The 24,156-nt window shown below is 37.1% G+C and overlaps 1 protein-coding gene and 3 long non-coding RNA genes across 4 annotated transcripts; 2 read left to right on the forward strand and 2 right to left on the reverse strand.

Moving 5' to 3' along the window:
• Positions 1 to 230: 230 nt before the first annotated feature.
• On the reverse strand, positions 231 to 9,921 carry LOC121050154. The gene is made up of 4 exons (XR_005802143.1): positions 9,734 to 9,921; positions 8,963 to 9,649; positions 1,594 to 1,646; positions 231 to 1,018 (listed from the first exon to the last, which is right to left on the reverse strand). It is a non-coding gene; the product is annotated as an uncharacterized LOC121050154 (long non-coding RNA).
• Positions 9,922 to 18,230: 8,309 nt separating this feature from the next.
• On the forward strand, positions 18,231 to 19,732 carry LOC112173517. The gene is made up of 3 exons (XR_002925590.2): positions 18,231 to 18,338; positions 18,446 to 18,908; positions 19,270 to 19,732. It is a non-coding gene; the product is annotated as an uncharacterized LOC112173517 (long non-coding RNA).
• A 269-nt stretch (positions 19,733 to 20,001) lies between these two features.
• LOC112173518 lies at positions 20,002 to 21,633 on the reverse strand. The gene is made up of 3 exons (XR_002925591.2): positions 21,122 to 21,633; positions 20,818 to 21,013; positions 20,002 to 20,290 (listed from the first exon to the last, which is right to left on the reverse strand). It is a non-coding gene; the product is annotated as an uncharacterized LOC112173518 (long non-coding RNA).
• Positions 21,634 to 21,926: 293 nt separating this feature from the next.
• LOC112173516 (endoglucanase 24-like) lies at positions 21,927 to 23,502 on the forward strand. Its single transcript, XM_040509361.1, has 3 exons — positions 21,927 to 22,223; positions 22,598 to 22,759; positions 22,848 to 23,502. The coding sequence occupies exons 1-3, from the start codon at positions 21,972 to 21,974 to the stop codon at positions 23,130 to 23,132; spliced, it is 699 nt and encodes a 232-aa protein (XP_040365295.1). The 5' UTR covers positions 21,927 to 21,971; the 3' UTR covers positions 23,133 to 23,502.
• Positions 23,503 to 24,156: the final 654 nt, after the last annotated feature.

The following is a 24,156-nucleotide window of genomic DNA, read 5'->3' on the forward strand; positions in this document are numbered from 1 at the left end:
AACACCTATTGTTGAAATGAAAAAAATACATACCCAATTACATTAAGTTTCGTCCACTGAAAGAAAATAAGAGTGCTTTAATTTATGTAATATTAAAAGCCTTTTATCTCAAGAAAAAATAGCGGACGAGTTTGACAGCTAGTGAAGCTTTAAACAAAAGAAACAATTAAGCTGCTGACTTCTAGCTTGTTTCAAAGTCTAGACAAGTAATTGAAAAAGAAGTTGCAGTCTTCACGTCAAAAGAAAAAGGAGATAAAATGTCCAGCTAGTTCACTCCGAGTTGAACTCTAAAACTCCATGTCTTATACAAATCAAACTCATGATCGGTGCAATATAAAAGCACTACATGAAAAGAAGAAAAGGGGGGCCGCAACGTGAGGAGGGAACGGAGGACAAAAACGTCAGGAGCACAGCAGCGTGGAATTGCAGAGGGAGGAAGCAGCGAAGGCAAGAAAGCAACTTAGAAGACAAAGTTCAGAGGAGATATTGAAGACACCACAAAGGTTGAGATCTCCTCCCTTCCATGCTCCACCTTCTCTTTGAATGTTCACAGGCTCCACCACCTTTTCGGATGTTCACAGGCCTCTCAACGATGCCATACCAAAGTAAAAACAAAAGAACAAAAATACCATGCCGGGCAGCGTCCCGATGAACATGCCGGGCAGCGTCCCGATGAAACCATGCCGGGCAGCATCCCGATGAAACCATGCCGGGCAGCGTCCCGATGAACTCATGCCGGGCAGCGTCCCGATGAACCATGCCGGGCAGCGTCCTGATGAACTCAAATCGGGGCAGAAGGCTTTGCTCTCTTAAATCAATCCCAGTGATGCAGGCCTTGCTCTTTCAAATCCCTGTTCTCTTGTTGGCCCTCCAAATACCACCGACGCAGTCCTTGTTCTCTTAAAATCCCAGCGGCGTTCTTGCTCTCTCTCAAGTTCCAATAGCATGATGCTTACTCTCAAGTTTCCAGCAACGTGTCAAAGATGCTTGACTCCAAATTTGCTCCAGCCTCATATGCCTGATCCCAAACAAAGTGCAACAAATGAATTAAAAAAAATTAAAAGTTGTCAAGAACCAACAAGAAGTGTTGCTGCAAAGATGAAACAGAGAGTAAAGAAACTGAGAACAATTGATGGACGACAAACAAAAGGTTTTGTCTTGCTAAATAATATGATGAAAGATTAAGCTTTTGTTTGCTTACTTTGCAGTCAGGGTATTGCAGACCACACATGGAGATTATATTAATATATGCACATGACAAAGATGATAAAGGCTTGAACTTGCCACCATAGAAAAGCTAAAGAAAAAGCAGCTTGGCGGTGCTATTAATTATGAAGGTTCAATCAGGTTTAATCAAGGAGGAGGACAAAGAAGCATATGAAAAAGCCACCTTTCCAAGTCTTCACAAGGAGAATTTTCCAATTGATTAAAACTGTGCATGACAACGATTATATTGCAAGGCCATAACCAGCCCCCATCCTTGTCAATCACCAAGGCCAAATGGCCTGTCCGAAATTCCATGTTTTCTTCCCAAAAAAGCACCGACTCAAATTAACACAAAAATAAACAGAGTCTAAATAAACAGAGGCTCACCTTCAATTTGAAACTCTGGAACTTTGACTGCAGCTGATGTCCTTGCTTTGTACCTGCACAAATCAACAAAGAGTCCTTGAAGTTGCAGCAGTAAGCAATATAAGTCGGAAGCAATAGTGTCATGTGTAAGATCAAATATGGACATAACACATATCATCATAAAGTAATTGATGATTAGCTTAATATCAATCCTAGTTTAACATGGATACAAACAGTAAATCAATACTAGTGACTTAATGAATAGTGTATCAATTCATTAAGGATAGTAATCTATTGCTTAGTCTACAAGGAAGGCTACAAGTTGTGATACATTAAGAATCTAACTAGGAAACCTAAACCGATATGGATAGCTTTAATGGGAAGCTTCTTGAGGTTTAAGTCACCTATATATACAGATGAATTGGTCCCTGATTACTACCGACGTTTTGCATATTGTTCTGTCCATTGAGAAGCAAGTTGGTAAGTAACAGAAGACCATATTCAGTGATCGTGTTTGCAGTTGCATAAGATGGAATCCATGCCAGTAATTGCTGAAGGTAAGCCTTAATCCCCTTTATGGTTGTGTGCATATGTTGTGAGCATGTATATGGTTATTTTACAATTGGTATCAGAGCATAGGCTCACAAGTATCAAAATCGTTTTAGGGTTTTGCAAAACAAACACAAAAAAAAAAAAAAAAAAAAAAAAAAAAAAAAGGGGTTTTTGCTTTACGGACCAAGTCACTGATCAGGTAACTGACCATGTAACTGGTCATGTAACTGATCAAAGTAAGTTACTTAAGTTGATTGCTGCATCTGGTTAATTATCAAATTCAAGCTTCCGCTGTGATTTTTAGCAGCAAATTGGGGAAAAAGCAAAAACAGGTTTTTCTGTGAAATTGATTTCGATTCATAGCATGATAATTGAATTTTGATTGTGCTCAAGAACACTAGTTGCATTCCCGGCGTGCGTTAGGTTAGAGTAGATGGTGACCGGATGAAATTTACAATTTCTTGATTGTTCTGTGGTTCTTGGAATCGAAACAATTTTGATTGTGCTTGAATATGCATGATGAATTGATTGATGATATGGTATTGTATCTGTGATTGTGTAAAAATTGCATGAAGAACAAAAATCTCCCAGATTTTGTTTACACATTATTAAAATTGACAGATACGAGAGCTTAATTTTCTTACAAGGATGAATCTGGGTAGAATATAAAGTTAAAAGCTCATGGGTTTTGTGGTTTTCTGTTGGCATAAGTGATTATGATGCACAAAGCATTCTTCATTGATGTTGGCAGAAAACGATGATCAGGTAACTGACCAACTAGTCAGGTCACTGACCAAGTAACTGGTCGGGTCACTGACCAAGTAACTGGTCAGGTCACTGACCATGTAACTGGTCAGGTCACTGACCATGTAACTGGCCAGGTCACTGACCATGTAACTGGTCAGGTCACTGACCATGTAACTGGCCAGGTCACTGACCATGTAACTGGCCAGGTCACTGACCAAGTAACTGGTCAGGTAACTAATCAAGTAACTGATCGAATAACAAAACTGAAATTGTGTTTTGTGTTTTAAAACTATGCTTCAGTTTTATCTTCCAAAGAAGTGGTCAAGTATGGTTTTAGAATACAAAACAGCAATATGCGTGCTTGATGAAAATAAATACGGATACTTAGAAATTTTTCTTCTGTCTAAAGATGTGGATAAATTTCTTTGGATAACTTGTTTTCATTGAACATGGTATATTGATAAAGAACTCCAGGATGTTATGCTTCTGCTCAAAAGTGTTGCTTAACATTATTTTTGGTTATGGACTGATATGAATGCAAGTATGGATTGTTTAGGTTTTCTGTATGTTCTTGTTTTGGTTGCTTAAAGCTAAATAAAACACAGAAAACTTAAAGTTATTTTCTTTACAAATTGAGAACTCACACGAATTTTTGTTTTGCTCCTTAGGTAACTCTTACATGAACTTGAACAGTGTCTTGATGCTAACTGGAACCAACTATAGAGCTTGGCTAGATTCTGTAGAGAACTATATGGGAATGCATGAGAACATAGACTATTGCTTCACTGAGGATAAACCTGAAGAGTTAACTGAAAAGAGCACTAAGAAGGAAACTGATCTTTACAAGAAGTGGCATAGATCCAATAGAATGGCTAAGAACCTCATTCGTACCTCTATGTCCAAGACTGTCAGAGGAAGTATAGAAGAACCTGAGCTAGCATCAGATTTTTTGGAACTCATAGGTGCTAAGTTTAAAGAAAGTGAAAAGGCAGAAGCTGCTAGGCTAACCAAGGAGTTTCATGATTTGAAGTACATGGGTTCAGGGGGAGTTAGAGAGCATATTATGAAGATGATCAATATAAATGGCAGACTCAGGGAGCTCTTGATGGGGGTTAGGGATGAGCAGGTAGTGCATTATGCACTACATTCCTTGCCTAACAGTTTTAGTCATCTTAGGACCAGTTACAACTCTCAAAAGGGAAACTGGACTCTAGATGAACTTATATCCATCTGTGTGGATGAAGAATCTAGGATCAAGGAAGAAAAGGAACCTGCTACAACCATTAACCTCATTGAGAAGCCTAAAAGGAAAAGCCCCAAAATAAGCTCAAGCCTATCAAAGCCATAACTAAGAGTTCAACAGCTGCAGTGGCCAAGGAAAATAGGTCATTTAGGTTCAAGTGCTACTTTTGCAAAAGAGTAGGACACATGAAAAAGGACTGCACTGGCTATAAAAATTGGTTAGCCAAAAAGGGTAAGATTTTTTCTAATACAGTTTTTTCTTTAGAAATAAATCTTATAAATGTTGAACCACAGTCTTGGTGGATAGATTCAGGCTCACCTATTCATATTACTAATTCTTTGCAGGGATTCATAAGGAGGAGAATCCCAAAAAGTGATGAAGTGAACCTGTGTGTAGGCAATGGCATGAGAGTGGCAGTCAAGACTATTGGAACCTTAAAGCTCGATTTAGGATTAGGAAAATTGTTAGTTTTGGACAATGTTTTTTATGTACCTTCCATGAGAAGGAATTTGGTTTCGGTTTCTCTTTTAGTAAAATCTGGTTGTAGACTTGTTATGGATAGTAATGGAATTCTTATTTCTAAAAATTCTGTTCAAATTGGTTCTGGTGTTATTATGAATGATTATTTACAGTTAAATTGTTCAATGGCTCAACAAGAAATTTTACTTGTTGAAAATAACACAAACAGTACTAACACTTTAATAGGTGTTAAAAGAACCAAACTAAATGAAAAGTCTGCATTTTTATGGCATAGAAGACTCGGCCATGTTTCAAAAGAGAGACTGAAAATTTTGGTGAAAAACAACATCCTAAATGAACTTGATTTTTCTGATCTAACAGACTGTGTTGAATGCTTTAAGGGAAAAATAACTAATACTAGAAAGAAGACTGCATATAGAAGCCAAAATTTATTAGAACTCATACACACTGATATATGTGGACCATTTAGGCATCAAACTATCTGTGGGAATGTGTATTTTATCACATTCATTGATGACTTTTCTAGATACAGTTATATTTATCTACTTTCAGAAAAGGCACAAGCATTGAAAGCCTTTCAAATCTTTAAGTCTGAGGTAGAAAATCAACTAGAAAAGAAAATCAAAACAGTAAGGTCAGATAGAGGGGGAGAGTTCTATGGAAAGTACACTGAATCCGGCCAACAAAAGGGTCCATTTGCCTTGTTTTTGCAAGACAATGGAATTAAAGCTCAATACACAACACCCTATAATCCACAACAGAATGGTGTTGCAGAGAGAAAGAATAGGACTCTTTTGAACATGGTTAGATGCATGATGTGTACAACTGGTTTGCCTAAATTTCTGTGGGGTGAGGCTTTAAAAACTGCAAATTATATTTGCAATAGAACACCTAGCAAAGCCATAGAAAATACTGCTTTTGAGCTTTGGTGTGGCAGGAAACCTAGTCTTCATCACTGTCATGTTTGGGGATGTCATGCAGAAGCTAGGATTTATAATCCAAGCTTGAATAAACTTGACCCCAAAACTGTTAGTTGCTATTTTGTAGGTTATCCAGATAAATCTAAAGGCTATAAGTTATATTCTGCTCATCATTCACCTAGAATTTTTGAAACACATCAAGTAAAGTTTCTAAGTGAAAAAGTTCACAATACAAACCTTGAGGATTTAACCTCAGCTTTTGAGGAAATTGTGTCAGATGAGAATTTAAGTGTAGCATTGCCTTTAGAACAAGATGTAACTGATCATGTCACTGGTCACGTAACTGACTATGTCACTGACCAAGTAACTGTCCCTGGTCGAGTAACTGGTCAAGTGACTGACCATGTCACTGACCAAGTAACTGTCCCTGGTCGAGTAACTGACCAAGTCACTGACCATGTAACTGTACCTGATCAAGTCACTGCCCATGTCACTGCCCATGTCACTGACCATGTAACTACCCAAGTAACTGTACCTGGTCAAGTCACTGCCCATGTCACTGACCAAGTAACTGACCACGTAACTGGTCAAGTAACTGAACCTCAAAATCCTCCAGTAGCTCAACCTAGAAGATCACAGAGAGCAAGAAAACCAACTTATGGGGGGGAAGAGAGTGACTACATTGTTTATCTACAAGAAGCAGAAATTGAAATGGACTGTGCAGAGGACAATGATCCAACTACATTTAATCAGGCCATTGAAAGTAGTGAATCTCATCAATGGCAGCTAGCAATGGAAGCAGAAATTAATTCCATGAGTCAAAATGCAGTTTGGGAATTAGTTGAACCTGACTCCAACCAGAAGCCTATAGGTTGTAAATGGGTTTTCAAAACCAAAAGAGATGCAAATGGCAATGTAGAGAGACATAAAGCAAGATTAGTTGCCAAGGGTTTTACACAGAAGGAGGGCATTGATTTTACTGAGACTTTTTCTCCAGTTTCTACAAAAGACTCGTTTAGGATAATCATGGCTTTAGTGGCTCATTTTGATATGGAGCTGCACCAGATGGATGTTAAAACAGCTTTCTTGAATGGTGAACTAGATGAAGTGATTTATATGAGGCAACCAGAAGGGTTTGTGCGAGCTGGAAGTGAAAACTTAGTGTGTAAGTTAAGAAAATCAATTTATGGCCTAAAACAAGCTTCTAGACAGTGGTACAAGAAATTTGATTCTGTGATTTCTACTTTTGGATTTACAGAAAATCTTGTTGATGAGTGTGTTTATTTGAAGACTGTTGGGAACAATTTTATTTTTCTGGTACTCTATGTGGATGATATACTTTTGGCTAGCAGTAACATTAAATTGCTTAAAGATACCAAGAGTTTTCTATCAAGGAATTTTGACATGAAAGACTTAGGAGAAGCATCCTATGTACTAGGTATTGAGATTAAAAGAGATAGGCACAGAGACTACTTGGTTTGTCTCAACAGAATTATGTTACCAAAATTTTAAAGAGATTTGGTATGGAGAAGTGTGCAGCTGGAGAAGTTCCCATGTCCAAAGGAGATAAGTTAACCAAGAAGCAAAGTCCCAATAGTGATGTTGAGAAAGAAAATATGGAGTCAAAGCCTTATGCCAGACTTGTAGGAAGTCTCATGTATGCACAAGTCTGCACTAGGCCGGATTTGTCTTTTGCAGTAGGGATTTTGTCAAGATTCCAATCTAATCCAGGCCATGAACATTGGGTAGCTGGGAAGAAAGTGTTGAGATACCTGCAGAGAACTAAAAGTCACATGCTAGTTTATAGGCAAGTGGAGGATCTGAAACTCATTGGATTCTCAGACTCGGATTTTGCAGGGAATTATCCAGACTCCAAGAAGTCCACTTGTGGATATGTGTTCTTGCTTGCAGGAGGTGCTATTGCTTGGAAAACCATGAAACAAACACTTGTTTCAACTTCTACTATGCAAGCTGAATTTATTGCAGTATATGAAACTGTGTGTAAAGGACTTTGGATTAGGAATTTTCTCATGCAGACCAAAGTATTGAGTCACATTGTGGCTGGAACACTTGTAATTTATTGTGACAATGAGGCTGCAGTTTTCTTTAGCAAGAACAGTAAAAGGTCAAATAATTCCAAGCATATTGATCTAAAGTATTACAGTGTTAGAGAAAGAGTAAAGCATGGTGAAATAGCTGTTTTGAGTATTGACACAAATTCACAGCTAGCAGATCCTTTCACTAAGGCATTGTCAGTAGCAGCATTCCAGAAACATACAGCAAGCATTGGAATTTTAGCTAATTTAGATGCTTAGGTTCAGTAGAGAGTTAGTCCAGTTGGAGCATTTAAAATTCTAAGGTTTTTTGAGTTCTTGTGTTTTAGTTGTGATCTTTTATTTTGTTTATCACAACTTGTTTGTAATGACAGATTTTATTATTAATAAATTTTGAGGTATTTTCAGATTTTGGTTATTACTGCAGTTTTTGTTGAATGTTCTGAAAATTATCGATTTTGTGTTTAAAGTTATACTTGCTATCAGATGGCTTAAATCATGTGAAGCATGATGTTAAGGTTCAAGCAATATCTTTAAGCCATCAGTGTTCAGTAAATTTGCTTGAGTTTTTGGTTTTAGAAACATAAAGTAGGACCTAATATATGTTTACTTGTTGATACACATTAACATATATTGTATCACTTCTGGTTTGACATATGTGGATTGCAGGAGCTTGTGTTTGTGGTTTTGAAACTCTGCATTTTTGTTAAAATGTATACTGTTTCTTGCTCTGCATAAGTAACTGTGATCTGACCATGTTGGAATGGATTTTCGATTTAAGTTTGTTATCTGGCGCGCACTTCAGTAAGTTAAGTAGGTTTTGATGTTCTCTGGTGCAAATCATCGAGCATGATATGTGTGAGTCCAAGGGGGAGATTGTAAGATCAAATATGGACATAACACATATCATCATAAAGTAATTGATGATTAGCTTAATATCAATCCTAGTTTAACATGGATACAAACAGTAAATCAATACTAGTGACTTAATGAATAGTGTATCAATTCATTAAGGATAGTAATCTATTGCTTAGTCTACAAGGAAGGCTACAAGTTGTGATACATTAAGAATCTAACTAGGAAACCTAAACCGATATGGATAGCTTTAATGGGAAGCTTCTTGAGGTTTAAGTCACCTATATATACAGATGAATTGGTCCCTGATTACTACCGACGTTTTGCATATTGTTCTGTCCATTGAGAAGCAAGTTGGTAAGTAACAGAAGACCATATTCAGTGATCGTGTTTGCAGTTGCATAAGATGGAATCCATGCCAGTAATTGCTGAAGGTAAGCCTTAATCCCCTTTATGGTTGTGTGCATATGTTGTGAGCATGTATATGGTTATTTTACATCATGTTCACGAAGAATGGGATACAATGTTTTCATGCTCACAAAGAATCAAAAGCATTGTGTTCTGTGAACAAAATGTTTCCAGTAGTTGACAAAGCACAAAAAGAGAAGAATAAATGCGGTGCTAGTGTTGAAGATTGAAGGAATTTTTAATGAATATGTGCTTGGTGTCAGAGGGTGGCCAACAAAAGAAAACAAAATTAAAAGTAGTGAAGAGGTGCCAACATGAGAAAGCAAAATAAGAAAGATCTACGTTTGTGGTCTTCCAGGGATGAATGTTAATTAACTATGCCTTCCCCTTTGTGCAAGTGTGCTGGAGTGTGATTATACCACAAAGAAGAAAAGACAAAAGAAGCAAAATTAATATAAGCCAGTTTTGTTTCTTTACAGATAAAAGAGGAGGCTTTTACATTTAAACCAAAAGCATCAAAGCAAAAACAATACTGGGGTTCCAAGGCAGTGATTAACAGGCCGCGATAGAAGGCCAAGTGGTTTTCTATCTAATATACCTACTGTTAAAACTGGAGCTAAGAGTTTCAGTGAATCAAGTCCCAAAGCAAAAGACATATTCTTCTTCAAATAACATGCATGAAGCTAGAAAGAAGGGTAATTAACTTTGCTACTACAGAATGATAACACGACACCAGTTCGATAGGATGCGGCAGCCGAATTGAACACCCAAGGTGAAGAAATAAGCTCGTAAGTAGTGGGTACTCCTTCGAAATCACTCTGAGGCACAATAGAAATGTTGTGGAAATTAGGGTCTTTGAGTTATGAAGACAAAAGCAGGGAAAAAGTGAAGAGGTTCCTTACCTAACTCTTCATAGTGAGAAGCAATAAAGCCAAGACCAAGCTTCAAAGGTGGAGAAGTCTTGTCTCGCAGAAGACATAGCTGCTTCCATCTCCAAGTTGCATCTTCAGATCGATTGGGCATAAATCCCAGCACCAAAACTTGTCTTCGTCTGGGTTCTGAATCGGGGCGATGAAAAACAAGAAGTGAAGAGAAGAGAAAAATGGAGAAAGGAAAAGAAGGAAAGCAGTTGGGCCTTCGTATTGTTTAGAGCTTCTAAAAGGCCTTGATGAATGTAGACCAAGGAAACGACTTGCACGCAAAGCCCACCCCAAACTTGGGCCCATTCAAAAAGTTCGGCGAGGCTCAACACAATGGGTGTCCAAGTTTAAAAAAACACCCAAACATCGGTTTCGTGGAAATATGTTTCGAAACCCAAAATGAAAATCCTTTTTGGTACAAAACCAAGAAAGTTGAAAGCCCCAAATTTCAGAACTACAATGGTTTGATCCCTTCACAGGGTATGTAGGCAATCTAGCGACCCACTAGATGCAACCACAAATTCAAATCGAATCCCTGACTCCCCCAGTCAAATTCAGCAAATCCGAATCTCTGACTCCACCAGTCAAATTCACCCAAACACCATAAAAATCAAATCATTCCCAAATCACCCAAAAGCAAATTCAAGGGCTCTAAACCCTCACAAATATCTCAAACACAAATCCAAAAATAAATGGGTCATCTACCCATTTAAATCCCAAATGCTGGAACTACATGTGGTTTGATCCCGCAAGGGTATGTAGGCAATCTAGAATCAAATAATCTAGATGCAACCGCATCCTAAACACTATTCCTATTTCAAAAAAATCCAAGCCTTCCAATGGGTCATTCACTCATTGGAACTCTTGAACTACGAGTGGCTTGATCCCTTACCGGGTACGTAGGCAACCCATTCCAAAATTCGGGTGCAGCCGCAAAAACAAACAACCACACACTGGTTTCTTTATAAATGGAATCAAAGGGTGTTTCCCTTGTAACAAGGGATTGTAATTAAGAGACACATTCTGTCTTCAATGGGTCGAACCCGAAATAATTAAAACTCTATTCTGTTAATGAATACGAGTGAAATTGCGTTGGGTGACATTTTACACTTTGTACAATTTTTGCCCAACACCTATATAAACCCTTCCAAACCAAAACCCATTATTCCAAACCAACCCAACCATGAAACCCATGACTCATTTCCTCTCCCTCCTTCTCATTCTACTCTGCCTCCTCGCCACCGTCCACGGCGGAGGGCACGACTACCAGGACTCTTTTTCGAGGGCCAGAGGTCGGGGGTTCTGCCTCAGGACCAACGCCAGTCGTGGCGGGCCAATTCCGGGTTGAGTGACTGCTGGACTTACAACACTGACCTCACCGGCGGCTACTACGACGCCGGAGACAACGTCAAGTTCGGGTTCCCGATGGCCTTCACAACCACAATGCTGGCGTGGAGTGTCATCGAGTTTGGGGACTCCATGCCTCCCAATGAGCACAGGAATGCGCTGGTTGCCCTGCGTTGGGGGACGGATTACCTCCTCAAAACGGTGTCGCAGCCCAATCGGATTTTCGTACTAGTAAGTTTGTTTATTTATTGGGTTGTTGGGTGTGGTTGGTTTTTCCGTTTTTGTGGGTGGCATAGTTAATGGCTTGGTTGAATTGAACTGGTAATGAATCTAGCAATGGGTGGAGGAATGTGGGTTGTGTGTGTCACTCATTTCTGGGTTGTCAAGGTTTTGATCCAGTGGCCCCGTTTTTTTGGTCTGGAAAAATCTAAAGCGTTCTTGGGAAACATTGTTTTTATATGGTGTGATACCCTTTGAACTGTGTGCATTGCGTTTTCATAGTAATAGAATCCAGTGCTCTGAGTTTTTTGAAGTTGATGAACTCTGCATCTCTACTATTTCTTGTTAGTTTATACGTACTGTTTCCAGAAGGGAGTGAAGTAAAGGGTTTTCTTTTTGGATGTAAATGTATAGCGAATCTAGTTAGGAGTAGATGAAACACTCTTTTTTTTTTAAGTGTTAAAGTCATTAGGTGTAAATGGTGAACATTTTTAATCACCCATTATTGTGTTTTCATTTGAAACCTACCAGTGATCAAAGTAACATAACACAGGGTAGATGAAAAGCAGGGAGGTAGGTGTAATTTTTTTTTCTAGTGCTGTCACTGATGTGTGTCTTTTCATCCCAAGTCCTTTGATGCAAGTTGTAATGGAATACTTTAGGTGATCATCTTTTTAGTAATTAAGGTAAATTTTTTAGTGAATAGTTATGGTCATCTTTTAAGTAATAACCAATGTAAATATTTAATAAATTATAGGAAGATGAACCGTTTTTACCCAAAATTTGACAGTATAAAAAAAATGATAACCTGAAAACAATTTGTATGTCGTAGAAGTCTCATAGTGATAGTAGGTTTAATCCACGCCATATCAAACTGTGATTCTAATTAATTAATTGTTTACAATCATAGACGTCCTTTGAGTTCAGTTTGCCACCGAAGGTGAACCAATTATCTGAATCTTTATATGAGTGGATGGTGGGCTACATACACTTTTTCACCTCCGAGTCCGTGACTTGCATGATACAATGAATCGTCTTCATCAAGCTTTATGCTCCGTAGTCCCTATAGATACAACATAAATTTGTCCACGGATTGCTACGTCCAAAATATGTCTCAATAGTACAAAAATTGCCCACTATTGAACCAATATTGCAAACAATGTTAGGTACGAAAATTATTCTACGCACCGTCGGTGCAAGTGACCCAGCAGCATAATTAACACGTGTTGCAATCTGAATCATTCATTTGATCCAGCCCTTACTTGAGTATTACTTCTGTTTGACAGTCAACGTCCATAACTTGAGAGATTGAAAGAAATCAGTCAATGAGGTAAAAACTGAGTATGATGGGTAAATTTCATTAAACCAGATAATTTCTAGAAGTAGGCAAAATCGAATTGGATCTTCTTCATCTTCGCAGATCGACGATCCGGTCAGTGGCCTTCGATTTGGACTAGTTCCCTCTTTTAGTTCTGTCCGTCTCGCTTGTCCCGCGACGACGGTGGCTTCTCTTCTCGTCGGCGTTTGAATGGCGAGGCCGGACGGGCCATGGTGATGGTGATTCACCGACTGGTTTTCATTTCTTCTCAGGTAGTGGACTAGTGGTGAAGACTGCTGCGGGATTTATCTTTTGTTTGTCGGAGGTTGCACATGAGGATGATAATTAATCGAATTGGCTTGGTAGGGGATTTTAATTCTGGAATCTGGGCTACCGATGGGTCGACATGGTGGTTTGTAATTGGGTGGATTGGTCTTGGAGTTTTCTTGCTTTGATGATTGGTCTGCTGATGAAGATGAAGATTTTCCGGTTGTTGTACTAAACCCGTAGCCGTAGGCAATAGACTATATTTATATGAATATGAATTAACAATGGCATTGGTACTGATTGGCACAGTGGTGAAGTCCATATGGTTGTTATGGTATTGGTGGCTATACAAGTTCGAGCCACATGGTTGACTAGTTTTATTTTTTTTATTTAATGAAAGAATTAAGTTATTTTTTTGGTTGGCTAAGAGCCTAAGACACAAGGTAATTAGGTAGGGAGAAAAGGTTCGAGTCACTTGTTCCTTTTTTTTTTTCTTTTTTTTTTAATTATATTATTTATTTGTCTTTTGGTCTAATTTATAATAAGCTGCATAAGACAAAAGTATAATGCAAGTTCAAAAGAAAAGACAAAAAAATGGAAAAAAAAATATTTTACAAATAAAATTTTAAATTCAATCTTTTAGTTGACATTGACTTGGTAAATGTTTTAATTTAATATTATGGTTTTTAGAATAATTATCTCTAAAAGAAGTGTTTTATTTGATAAAAAAAAGAAGGTTTTGAATAATTAATTAACCTCGAAGATCAAGTCCTTCAAGTTTTTATGCATGGATAACAGGGGTAGACCATACGAGAAATGGTATAAAAAAAAACTACAATAATATTAGTTAAGGGTTACAAATTGTGTTTTAGTGTTATAATAATGAATACATTATTGTTGACCGAGTGGATCGTTGTTGAAATAAAGCCAAAAGTAAATGATATTTTGACCAATGGTTATAAATAGGCCTCATCAAAAAGCCCGAGGATCAAGTGGGCCGATGGAGGCCCGCCGGCCCTGAGGGCTAAAAGCCCGGGCAGGCCCGTTAAAAAACCCGCCTCGGTGGGTAGTGGGCCGGCCCACCAAAAGCCCGCAAAAACCCTGCCAGGCCGTAGGCCCGGCCCGTAAAATATTTTATATATATATATATATAGATATTTGTGTGTGTGTGTTTATAAATATATATATACACACACACACATATAGATTTATATTTGTGTGTGTGTTTATATATATATATATATATATATATATATATATATATATATATATATATACAGATCCTATCCAGAGCGGAGCTCCGCTCTAAAAATTAACGTGTGAAGTTCTAGTTTTGGGTCACTTTTCGGTCGCATATCCACATCTCGACCGTTCAGTTTTTATGTACTAGTGTATAGATCGTCTCTGCAAATTTTCAGCCAAAATGATGATCATTAAGGCATTGATAATTGCCTTAAAGCTAGTACGGTTCAAGTTGACAGATTCAGTCCGTCCATTGGTTTAACAGAGTTAGATACCTTAACGATCATCAATTTGGCTGAAAATTTGTAGAGATGATCTATACACTAGCACCTAAAAACTGAACGGTCGAGATATGGATATGAGACCGAAAAGTGACCAAAAACTCGAACTTCACACGTTAATTTCAAAGCGGAGCTCCGCTCTGGATAGGATCTATATATATATATATATATGTATATATATAATATAGAGATATATATGTGTGTGTTTATATATATATATATATATCTATATATATATATATATATATAGATATATATATATATCTATATATATCTATTTATATATTTAGAGATATATGTATCTATATATATATAGAGAGAGATATATATATATATATATAGATATAGATATAGATATATATATATATATAGATATTTGTGTGTGTGTTTATAAATATATATATACACACACACATATAGATTTATATTTGTGTGTGTGTGTTTATATATATATGTATATATATATATATATATATATGTATATATAATATAGAGATATATATGTGTGTGTGTTTATATATATATATATATATATATATATAGAGATATATATGTATATATATATATATATGTGTGTGTGTGTGTGTGTGTGTGTGTTTATATATATATGTGTGTGTGTGTGGAAGTTTTTATACTTCTATATAGAATATGTGCATTAATGCATATATATATTCTACATATCGGTTGACCAATTCGATCGGATTCTAAAATATGGTGAAATTGGCTAAATTTTTTACCACACTCATAATTTATTGTAATAAATTCATCCAACGGTCGGTTTTTCCATTTTCTTTGAATTGATAGGAGTTGCTCTTTGGAGTGTATGATATATAAATATAAGTTTATAAGAGTAACTAAGTTTGACCTAGTAGATCGAATTCGAAACGAGAACCAAATTGGCTGAATTTTCTACAACCACCATAAAACATTACAATCTCTCCATCGAGCGGTTGGTTTCTCCAAATTCATTTTCCACTTCATGGTTGCTTTAGAATGAACCTCAACAATTTAAATGTAATGTATAAGTCATACAACTTTAGGAAGAAAATTGGTATAGGCCAATGTGTTTGTAATTAAAATTAATTTTTTTTTAACTCATGTCCACACACATCCATCGATGGAATATTTACAAATGTGATGTGAAAAAATAAACACGTTTCGCGGTCGTCATGCCATCGGTCAACCAAGAAAACATACAAGTGATGACGGTTGACCAATTCGATCGGATTCGAAAATATGGTGAAATTGGCTAAATTTTTTACCACACTCATAATTTATTGTAATAATGTCATCCAATAGTCCATTTTTCTATTTTCTTTGAATTGATAGGGGTTGCTTTTTGGAGTGTATGATATATAGATATAGATTTATAAGAGTAACTAAATTTGACCTAGTTGATCGAATTCAAAACGAGAATCAAATTAGCTGAATTTTTTACAATCACGATAAAACATTACAATCTCTTAATCGAGCGGTTGATTTCTCTAAATTCATTTTCCACTACATGGTTGCTTTAAAATGAACCTCAACAATTTAAATGCAATATACAAGTCATACAACTTTAGGAGGCAAATTAATATAGGCCAACATCTTTGTAATTAAAATTGAAATTTTTATCTTATGTCCACGCACATCCATCGATGAAATATTTATAGACGTGATGTGAAAAAATAAGCACGTTTCGCGGTCGTTATGCCATCGGTCAACCAAGAAAACATACAAGTGACAACGGTTGACCAATTCGATCGGATTCGAAAATATGGTGAAATTGGCTAAATTTTTTACCACACTCATAATTTATTATAATAATCTCATCCAACGGTCCATTTTTTCATTTTCTTTGAATTGATAGGAGTTGCTCTTTGGAGTGTATGATATATGTATATAGGTTTATAAGAGTAACTAAATTTGACCTAATTGATCGAATTCGAAACGAGAATCAAATTAGCTGAATTTTTTACAATCACCATAAAACATTACAATCTTTCAATCGAGCGGTTGATTTCTTTAAATTCATTTTCCACTTCATGGTTGTTTTAGAATGAACCTCAACAATTTAAATGCAATATACAAGTCATACGACTTTAGGAGGCAAATTGATATAGGCCAACATCTTTGCAATTAAAATTGAAATTTTTATTTTATATCTACGCACATCCATCGATGGAATATTTACAGACATGATGTGAAAAAATAAGCACGTTTCGCGGTCGTCATGCCATCGGTCAACCAAGAAAACATACAAGTAACGACGGTTGACCAATTCGATCGGATTCGAAAATATGGTGAAATTGGCTAAATTTTTTACCACACTCATAATTTATTATAATAATCTCATCCAACGGTCGGTTTTTCCATTTTATTTAAGTTGATAGAGGCTTCCCTTTAGAGTGTATGATATATAAATATAAGTTTATAAAAAATATTATCTTTAAAGATTTATTTATAAATAAAGCCCGCAAGGCCCGCCCCAAAAAAGCCCACAAGGCTTAGCCCGGCCTGGCCAGAAAAAGCCCGCGAGGCCCGCATTAAATGGATGGGCTTGAATCCTTCAATTTACAATAAAGCCCGGCCCGGTCCGTTGATGAGGCCTAGTTATAAATGTAACTTCGGTTGACCAAGCGGATCGAAGTTGAAACGAAGACGAAATTAGTTGTATTTTTTATGACAGGCATAAGATATTTGAATCGTCCCATCTCCCAATTTCATTTATTTTGATGGGGTTGCCCTTAATGGAATTTAGTATATAAACATAGTGTTATAAATTTAACCATAGTTGACCAAGTGGATTGAAGTCAACGAGGACAAAGTTGACTAAATTTTTTACAACAACCATAAAACATTCTAATATTCTCACCTAACGGTTGGTTTCGCCAAATTCATCTTTCACCGCGTTGTCACTTTTGAAAGGTCAACATCACTTTATATGCAATATATAAATTACACAACACTAATAGGCACATCGGTATTTATTGTGATCTACTAACTCGGAATTGAAAATTTTTGTTTTCAACCCTTAACAGGTATCCACCATGTAGTTATATACATCAGATGAAAAAATTGACGTGGTTCGTGATTGATATGACATTGGTCACCAACATATTTAAAAATGATATACATCGGACGAAGATGACGACAATGGCTAAGAATTTTATCATGTGCTTGTAATATCCCGATAATCACATCCAACGGTTGGTTTGACGAATTTCCTTTTTATCGATCATTTTGATTTTGAAATGTATACATTAATTTCTAAAGAACAAGTGACAATTTTAGTAGGCATATAGAAATTTTGTGCGATCTAAGAAATAAATAAAAACTTTAAAATGATAGATTCAATCTTATCCATATATTTCTTGCGTAGCAATATGCACTTGATAAAAGATTGGTCTTGTACATCTTCATTCCGGCCTCAATCAAGGCAGTCGATTCCTAATTTTATCTTTTACCAAAATACCTTTTGTCATTGAAACGACTTTAAAAATTCGATATTTGAGCCGTTTGGAACTATACACTCATTCGAGTAACGTAGGAATCTAGCAGTTTTTTTGGTATTTTTCATTATATGTGTAGATATCACACTACAAGAAATTAGAGCTTTCACGATACGGATTTACGGCGTGTGTTTTATTTATGGCACAATTTCAGTATATTTTTAAGGTAAAATATTTCTCCTTTTAGCGGTACGCCATGAATATTTGATCACGCGGTAAAAGACTCTTGCTACAGGCGCTCGTACTTTTCGTTTTGAAAACGCGAAAATTTGAGCTAAAACTTAAAAACTCCCTCCATGATAAAGTTTTCTCCCGCTCCCTCAGTTTGAGCTAAACAAAGTGGTGGAGAAAAGAAAAAGGAGAGTCGGTCTCAGAGGTCTTCCCCATTTCTGTCTCTCTTAGACAAAATCCAATTTCTGGTTCGCTCTCTTTCTCTATCCCAATCTCTTTTCAGTTAGGTTTAAAATTTTCAAATTCCAGTTCTATTTCGTCTCTGTAACTCTTCGATTATGTTTTTTGATTCCAGATCTGCGAGATTCAAGCAGAGTAATAATGCTTGGGCGTGGAAATGGAGGCAAGGGTTTGGGTAAGGAAGGAGCAAAACGACATTGTAAGGTCTTCCGCGACAGCATCCAGGGCATCAAGCCGGCGACGGCTCGGTTCTCAAGGTCGGCGAGGAGAAGGAGATCGGAAAGCAAGGCTTGAAGAAGCAACTTCTCAAGGAAGGTGAAAGCTGGGATATACCCCGAAGTGCGGTGATGAGCTTGACTATATTCACACTTTTGGATTGGGATCGATTGCGATTATGTTTGAATTCAGTCCATTACACCGGGATTTTGCTTGGCGATAGGGGGACATCGATCAGTTCACTCGGAATTTTTGGCCTTTCACTTGTATTAATGACTTGATTAAGTTGTGAGCTGATTCAGAAGAACGGAAAGAGATGAAGAAGAAAGCTCTGGAATGGAAGAGGCTGGCAATGGAACCAGGTGCTTCTTTCTCCCAGAAAATAACTATGAATTTAATTGAAAGAACAACATTGTTTGTTTTCTTAATTGCTTTAGTTGCATTTGGACTGTGGCAGCTAGTTCCTTCTTTGTAATAATTTATTAATTTCAATGTATTATTTGAATAATTGAGATATGACTTGGTGAGAATTTTTGTTCTTTACTAGCTTCTGCTCTGACTTGTTTGCCATCCACATTTCAAGACGGGTCCTTTTGTGTTTATCAACAACCAACTTGTCGTGTTAATTTTGAGTACAAAATTGGAATAGACAAATACTGGGTCATATTGTTAAACTAGAGTTTTGGTTTGGGTACTCACGATTTCTCCTTGGTTTCTCAACAGGTTTTGAAGGTTAATTACTTTCACTTCAATTTCTTTTGGCTTTTAAAGGAGAACTGAAACTTTGTTATCCCTTGTTTGAACTTGTTGATTTAGTTATATTATTCAGTATCAAATTGTTATGCACCCAGTTACTAAAGTATTTGGGTAACAAGACATCACGGGAATGGAGACGGGAGTGTTCAGGTGGTGACTTCCACCAAGGAGGTGCATATTGCGTGTAAAGAACTATAGATGCAGTTGAAATGAGATTGTTTCTGGTTATCAGAATGAGACCAAAGAGGCTATTTTCGGTTACCAGATGGAGTATGAAAGGAACTGACTTGTGAGAATAGTCTGGACTGTGAAGTAGAGTCTTTAAGTATTTAGATCCGGTTGTTTGTATTGTGAATGTTTCTGTAATATCTTCTCATCCCAAGGGATAAGTGCAAATACTATAGGCATTCAATAGTTTTTTGTTTGTATAATGAGCAGAGAGCACATTTTTTTGGTTTCTTTCAAGTTACCCAAAGCACATTTCTTTCATGCTCTACTTTCCATCTCAAAGGAAAATTACCATACTATAATGCACGACATACTTTTTTCACATTAGATTATGTTGATTGCTAAATGAACAACGAACAAAATAAGTGGTTCACAAGAGCTCTATCAATGGCGAGAACTTCAATTTCACTCAAAATAAAACATCAGAATCCCGTTTTCTGCAACTCTCCTTAAAAGACAACATACTGAGCATTTTGAATTGCAATTTCTACTCTAAAAACACAATGGAATCTTATTGTCTGCTTAAATATTTTAAACCCTTAACATGAGCTTACTTTATTATATTATACAATGACATTGCATATATTTTTGAAAGGAATAAAATTGTTTTAACAAATAGTGATTAAACTAAGACTCTTCTTCAAAAACGAATTCAGCAGGGAGTGGTCTTCCAGAAATCAAGTTACATACGCAAACTACCACCTTTTAACATCCAGCAGTCTCTTTCTTTGCCTGCATAAATCCTCTGCTTTTTATCAACCTGGAATATGTAACCATTTGAAAAACCAATGAGCAATGAAATGCATTATATTACTTGAAGAACAGTTAACTTGTAATTTGTTCTCAGGTAGCATGAATACAACTTTGACACTTTATCCATTGCCCATAAAAGAAACTAAGAATCTATTCAAACGAAGATTAGAACATAATAATGGTTACTAACATATCAGGAAAAACGTTTATTAAAATCTCAATACCAGATGAGTAAAGTTACATTTCTTCATGAGATTGCCAAAAATAGAGACCAAGAAACTGGAGATTTAACATAATTTCTAATATTACTAGATATTGGGACATAAATATGCATTGCAATTACGAAATATTAGGACATAAACGTGCATAAGAATATGATTGATGCATGTTCATATATAAAGAAACAATTAAGTACATCAAAAACAAAGTCTGACTAAAGATTTATCAATCTCCGAATCATAACTTAAAACAAGCTCACATGCTGATGGAGAAGAAAACAAAAACCAGCAAAAGAATTGAGCACAGTTACATTACATTTGGATCAAACGGATTAGTTGATAAGGTGAATCCATGACTAAAACAGCCGCTATCTGCTTAATGACAGAAATTGCAGTTTGCTTAACCCCTTGATAATGCTGAAATTGCAGCCTCTATATATAAGGTTGTATTTGCCTTAATGGCTGGTCCCATATCAGCAAAACCTCCATTGTACTTCCAGCAGATTAATCTCCTACAATTGTTATATGTGAAGCAAGCAAAATGAACTAAATCCTCAAAATCAAACATGCTCATATACATGCATCCAATCAAACCAAGTCAGTAAGTTGTTAACACATACCAGATTATCTAGCAACAACCTTCTACGTTTACATTTCCTCAGCAGTAACCATTTTCTTGATCGAGTTGAAGTTAGGATAAACTTTTAGCCAGAAATTTAAGACTACAGATACAAGGTATGTAATACTTATCCGCAGTCGGCATAGCCCCTATCCCTTGCTCTTGTCGGGAGGGAGGGAGGTGGAGATCCGATCGGGCAAGGTGAGGCGCAGCTGACTGCAGCACTTTGAGGCATGAAGATGACCCAGCTCTCTGCTCTCGCAATGAAGATGATCTGGTAACTGGACTTAATCGATCAGACTTGGTTCGTTTCTCGCACGCCGTGCCCAATTTAGTTTTCCCCGCCCGCCATCGGAATCTTCCTCTCCGTCACACCTCCAATCTTCTGTCTAAAATCCGATACTCACTACGAAACCAGATTGCCGGAATTCGATTACCACGACCTCTGCTCTATCGCGACCTCGACGATTCCACTCCGAGGATGGGTTGAAGGTTCGGGTTTGTCAATTAGGTTTTAGGGGGGCCTCAGCTAGTCAGCTATCAGGTTGTGGTAAATTTTATTTCTACTGCACTTCGCTTTCTTTGGTCTTCGTTTGACTTTTCTTCACCGATGAACGACCAACTAACGGAGCCTACGAACTAACAGCGCACGTGACTTGCACACTGCTGGTGCAAGTGACCCGACGGTGCATGGAATCCTCTCCGTGTTAGGTAATATGTACCAAGTAATGACATTGATGTTTATTTATTTATTTTTATTTTTTTATTTTTAGGGTCTTAACCTTGTTTCCATGGAATAATAGGTCGGGGATCCAATTATAGACCACAATTGCTGGGAAAGACCAGAAGACATGGACACAGCCAGGACTGTATATGCCGTGGACTCACCGAATCCAGCTTCTGATGTTGCCGGTGAGACAGCTGCGGCGCTGTCAGCTTCCTCAATGGCATTCCGATCCTATGACCCTGGTTACACAGACACATTGTTGCGAAATGCCATGAAGACCTTCGAGTTTGCTGATACTTACAGAGGAGCTTACAGTGATAATGCCAATGTTAGAGATGGTGTCTGCCCATTTTACTGTGATTTCGATGGTTACCAAGTAAGTACAAAAATCTCAATACATGACCTTACTCAACTCCAAATAGGATATTAATTAATTACTCTATGCTTAATAATATTGTTAACAAATCACTTTGTCAATCACAACCTTTGTTTAATGATGATGAAGCATAATATAATGAGATAACTACATGTTTCCAATCACCCTTTTTCCATTCCCCCAATCTCAGTTTCTCTTTCATACATCTTAAATTACATGCAACGCATCCAAATATCACAGTCTTTATAATCTTTCACTGGGTTGTGTTAGAAAAAATTTGTGACAGCTTGTATGTCTACACAAGAAAACGTCCAGCTTGAACCCCCTAGTCTTCAACTATCGCTTGACAAAAAATTTTGCGTAACGTTTGACAGGACGAATTGCTATGGAGTGCAGCCTGGCTGAGGAGTGTCACTCAGGATGGTGGTTACCTTGACTACATACAAAACAATGGCAAAACTCTTGGTGCAGAGGACAATATAAACGAATTTGGTTGGGACAACAAGCATGCTGGCCTCAGTGTTCTAATCTCCAAGGTTAGGTCAAGCTTCCCAGATTATTATAGGAATCTCTACGATATAAATGATGTGATTTCATGATGAACCTTTTCCCTTTATTTTCCAGGAAGTCCTGGAAGGCAACATGTGCAACCTTGAATCCCACAAATCATCGGCTGATAGCTTCATGTGCACATTAATACCGGAATCATCATCCTCCCACATCGAGTACACTCCAGCCGGTCTCATCTACAAGCCAGGAGGCAGCAATCTGCAACATGTAACTTCCATTTCATTCCGGCCTACTACTAGTTTACGCCAATTACCTTGCACGAACCTCGCGATCCCTCAACTGTGGAAACATAGATGTCAGTCCGACAACGCTTCGCCAAATCGCCAAAAAGCAGGTTGATTACATTTTGGGTGATAATCCAATGGGTTTGTCATACATGGTCGGATACAGCGACCATTATCCACAGCGAATTCACCACCGTGGATCTTCTTTACCATCTATCAAGGATCATCCCCAACCCATTGCTTGCAAGGAAGGCTCAGTGTACTTCAATTCGTCAAGCCCTAACCTTAATCCCCTTGTGGGAGCCCTAGTAGGAGGACCTGGAGAAGATGATGTCTATGAGGATGATCGCGCTTATTTTAGGAAGTCTGAACCGACCACATACATTAATGCACCATTTGTTGGTGTTTTGGCATACTTTGTGGCTAATCCCAGTCCAAACTAGCAGAAATTGATACTGGTCAAACACAGATCAATTTTGTAAATAAACCACATCATGATTTGAAACATAGGGAAAGAAAATGAATGTCTCTCATCTTGAGAGCCAAGAGTGAAGAGGCGTGTTATTGAGAGTTCCATACTCATATGTTATAGGTCACAGAAGTAATTTCTTTGTGACTTTTTACAGATAATAAAAAAGAGTTCCTTTATATTCTTGTTCTAGTTTTGAGACAATAAAATGAACGATTTGAATTTTAACATTTATCATGCATGGCTGATTAGTGTTCTTTACTAAACTATTAAACGCGGGAAATGTTTGATTCTTAATCTAGGAATATTACAAACTTTCCTAAATTGCCTGTTCATGTGTATATTTTATATACTTTCATCATTCAATGTTCCAAATTAAGACAATTCAATTACATATAGTTCCCTAGACAAGCACAGTACAGCTACATGTGGAATATTTGAAAATTGGATCGACAAGATGACCAGAAAAAAATGCACATGAATTAAGAATCTTCATATTTACATGCTGTTGGCTCAGATGATGAAATTTTTATCTTGGTTCAGATCGATCAGGTGCTTAATTGTCCGACTCAGCTTGTACATGAAAGCTCCTATATATGAGTCTTGTGAACAATACACTGGTCATGTTTTTAGAGAGTTTTCGAAGTGTTTGGAGCATAGGACAAGAGAA

Source organism: Rosa chinensis, chromosome 6, assembly GCF_002994745.2.
Source record: "Rosa chinensis cultivar Old Blush chromosome 6, RchiOBHm-V2, whole genome shotgun sequence".
Taxonomy (NCBI): domain Eukaryota; kingdom Viridiplantae; phylum Streptophyta; class Magnoliopsida; order Rosales; family Rosaceae; genus Rosa; species Rosa chinensis.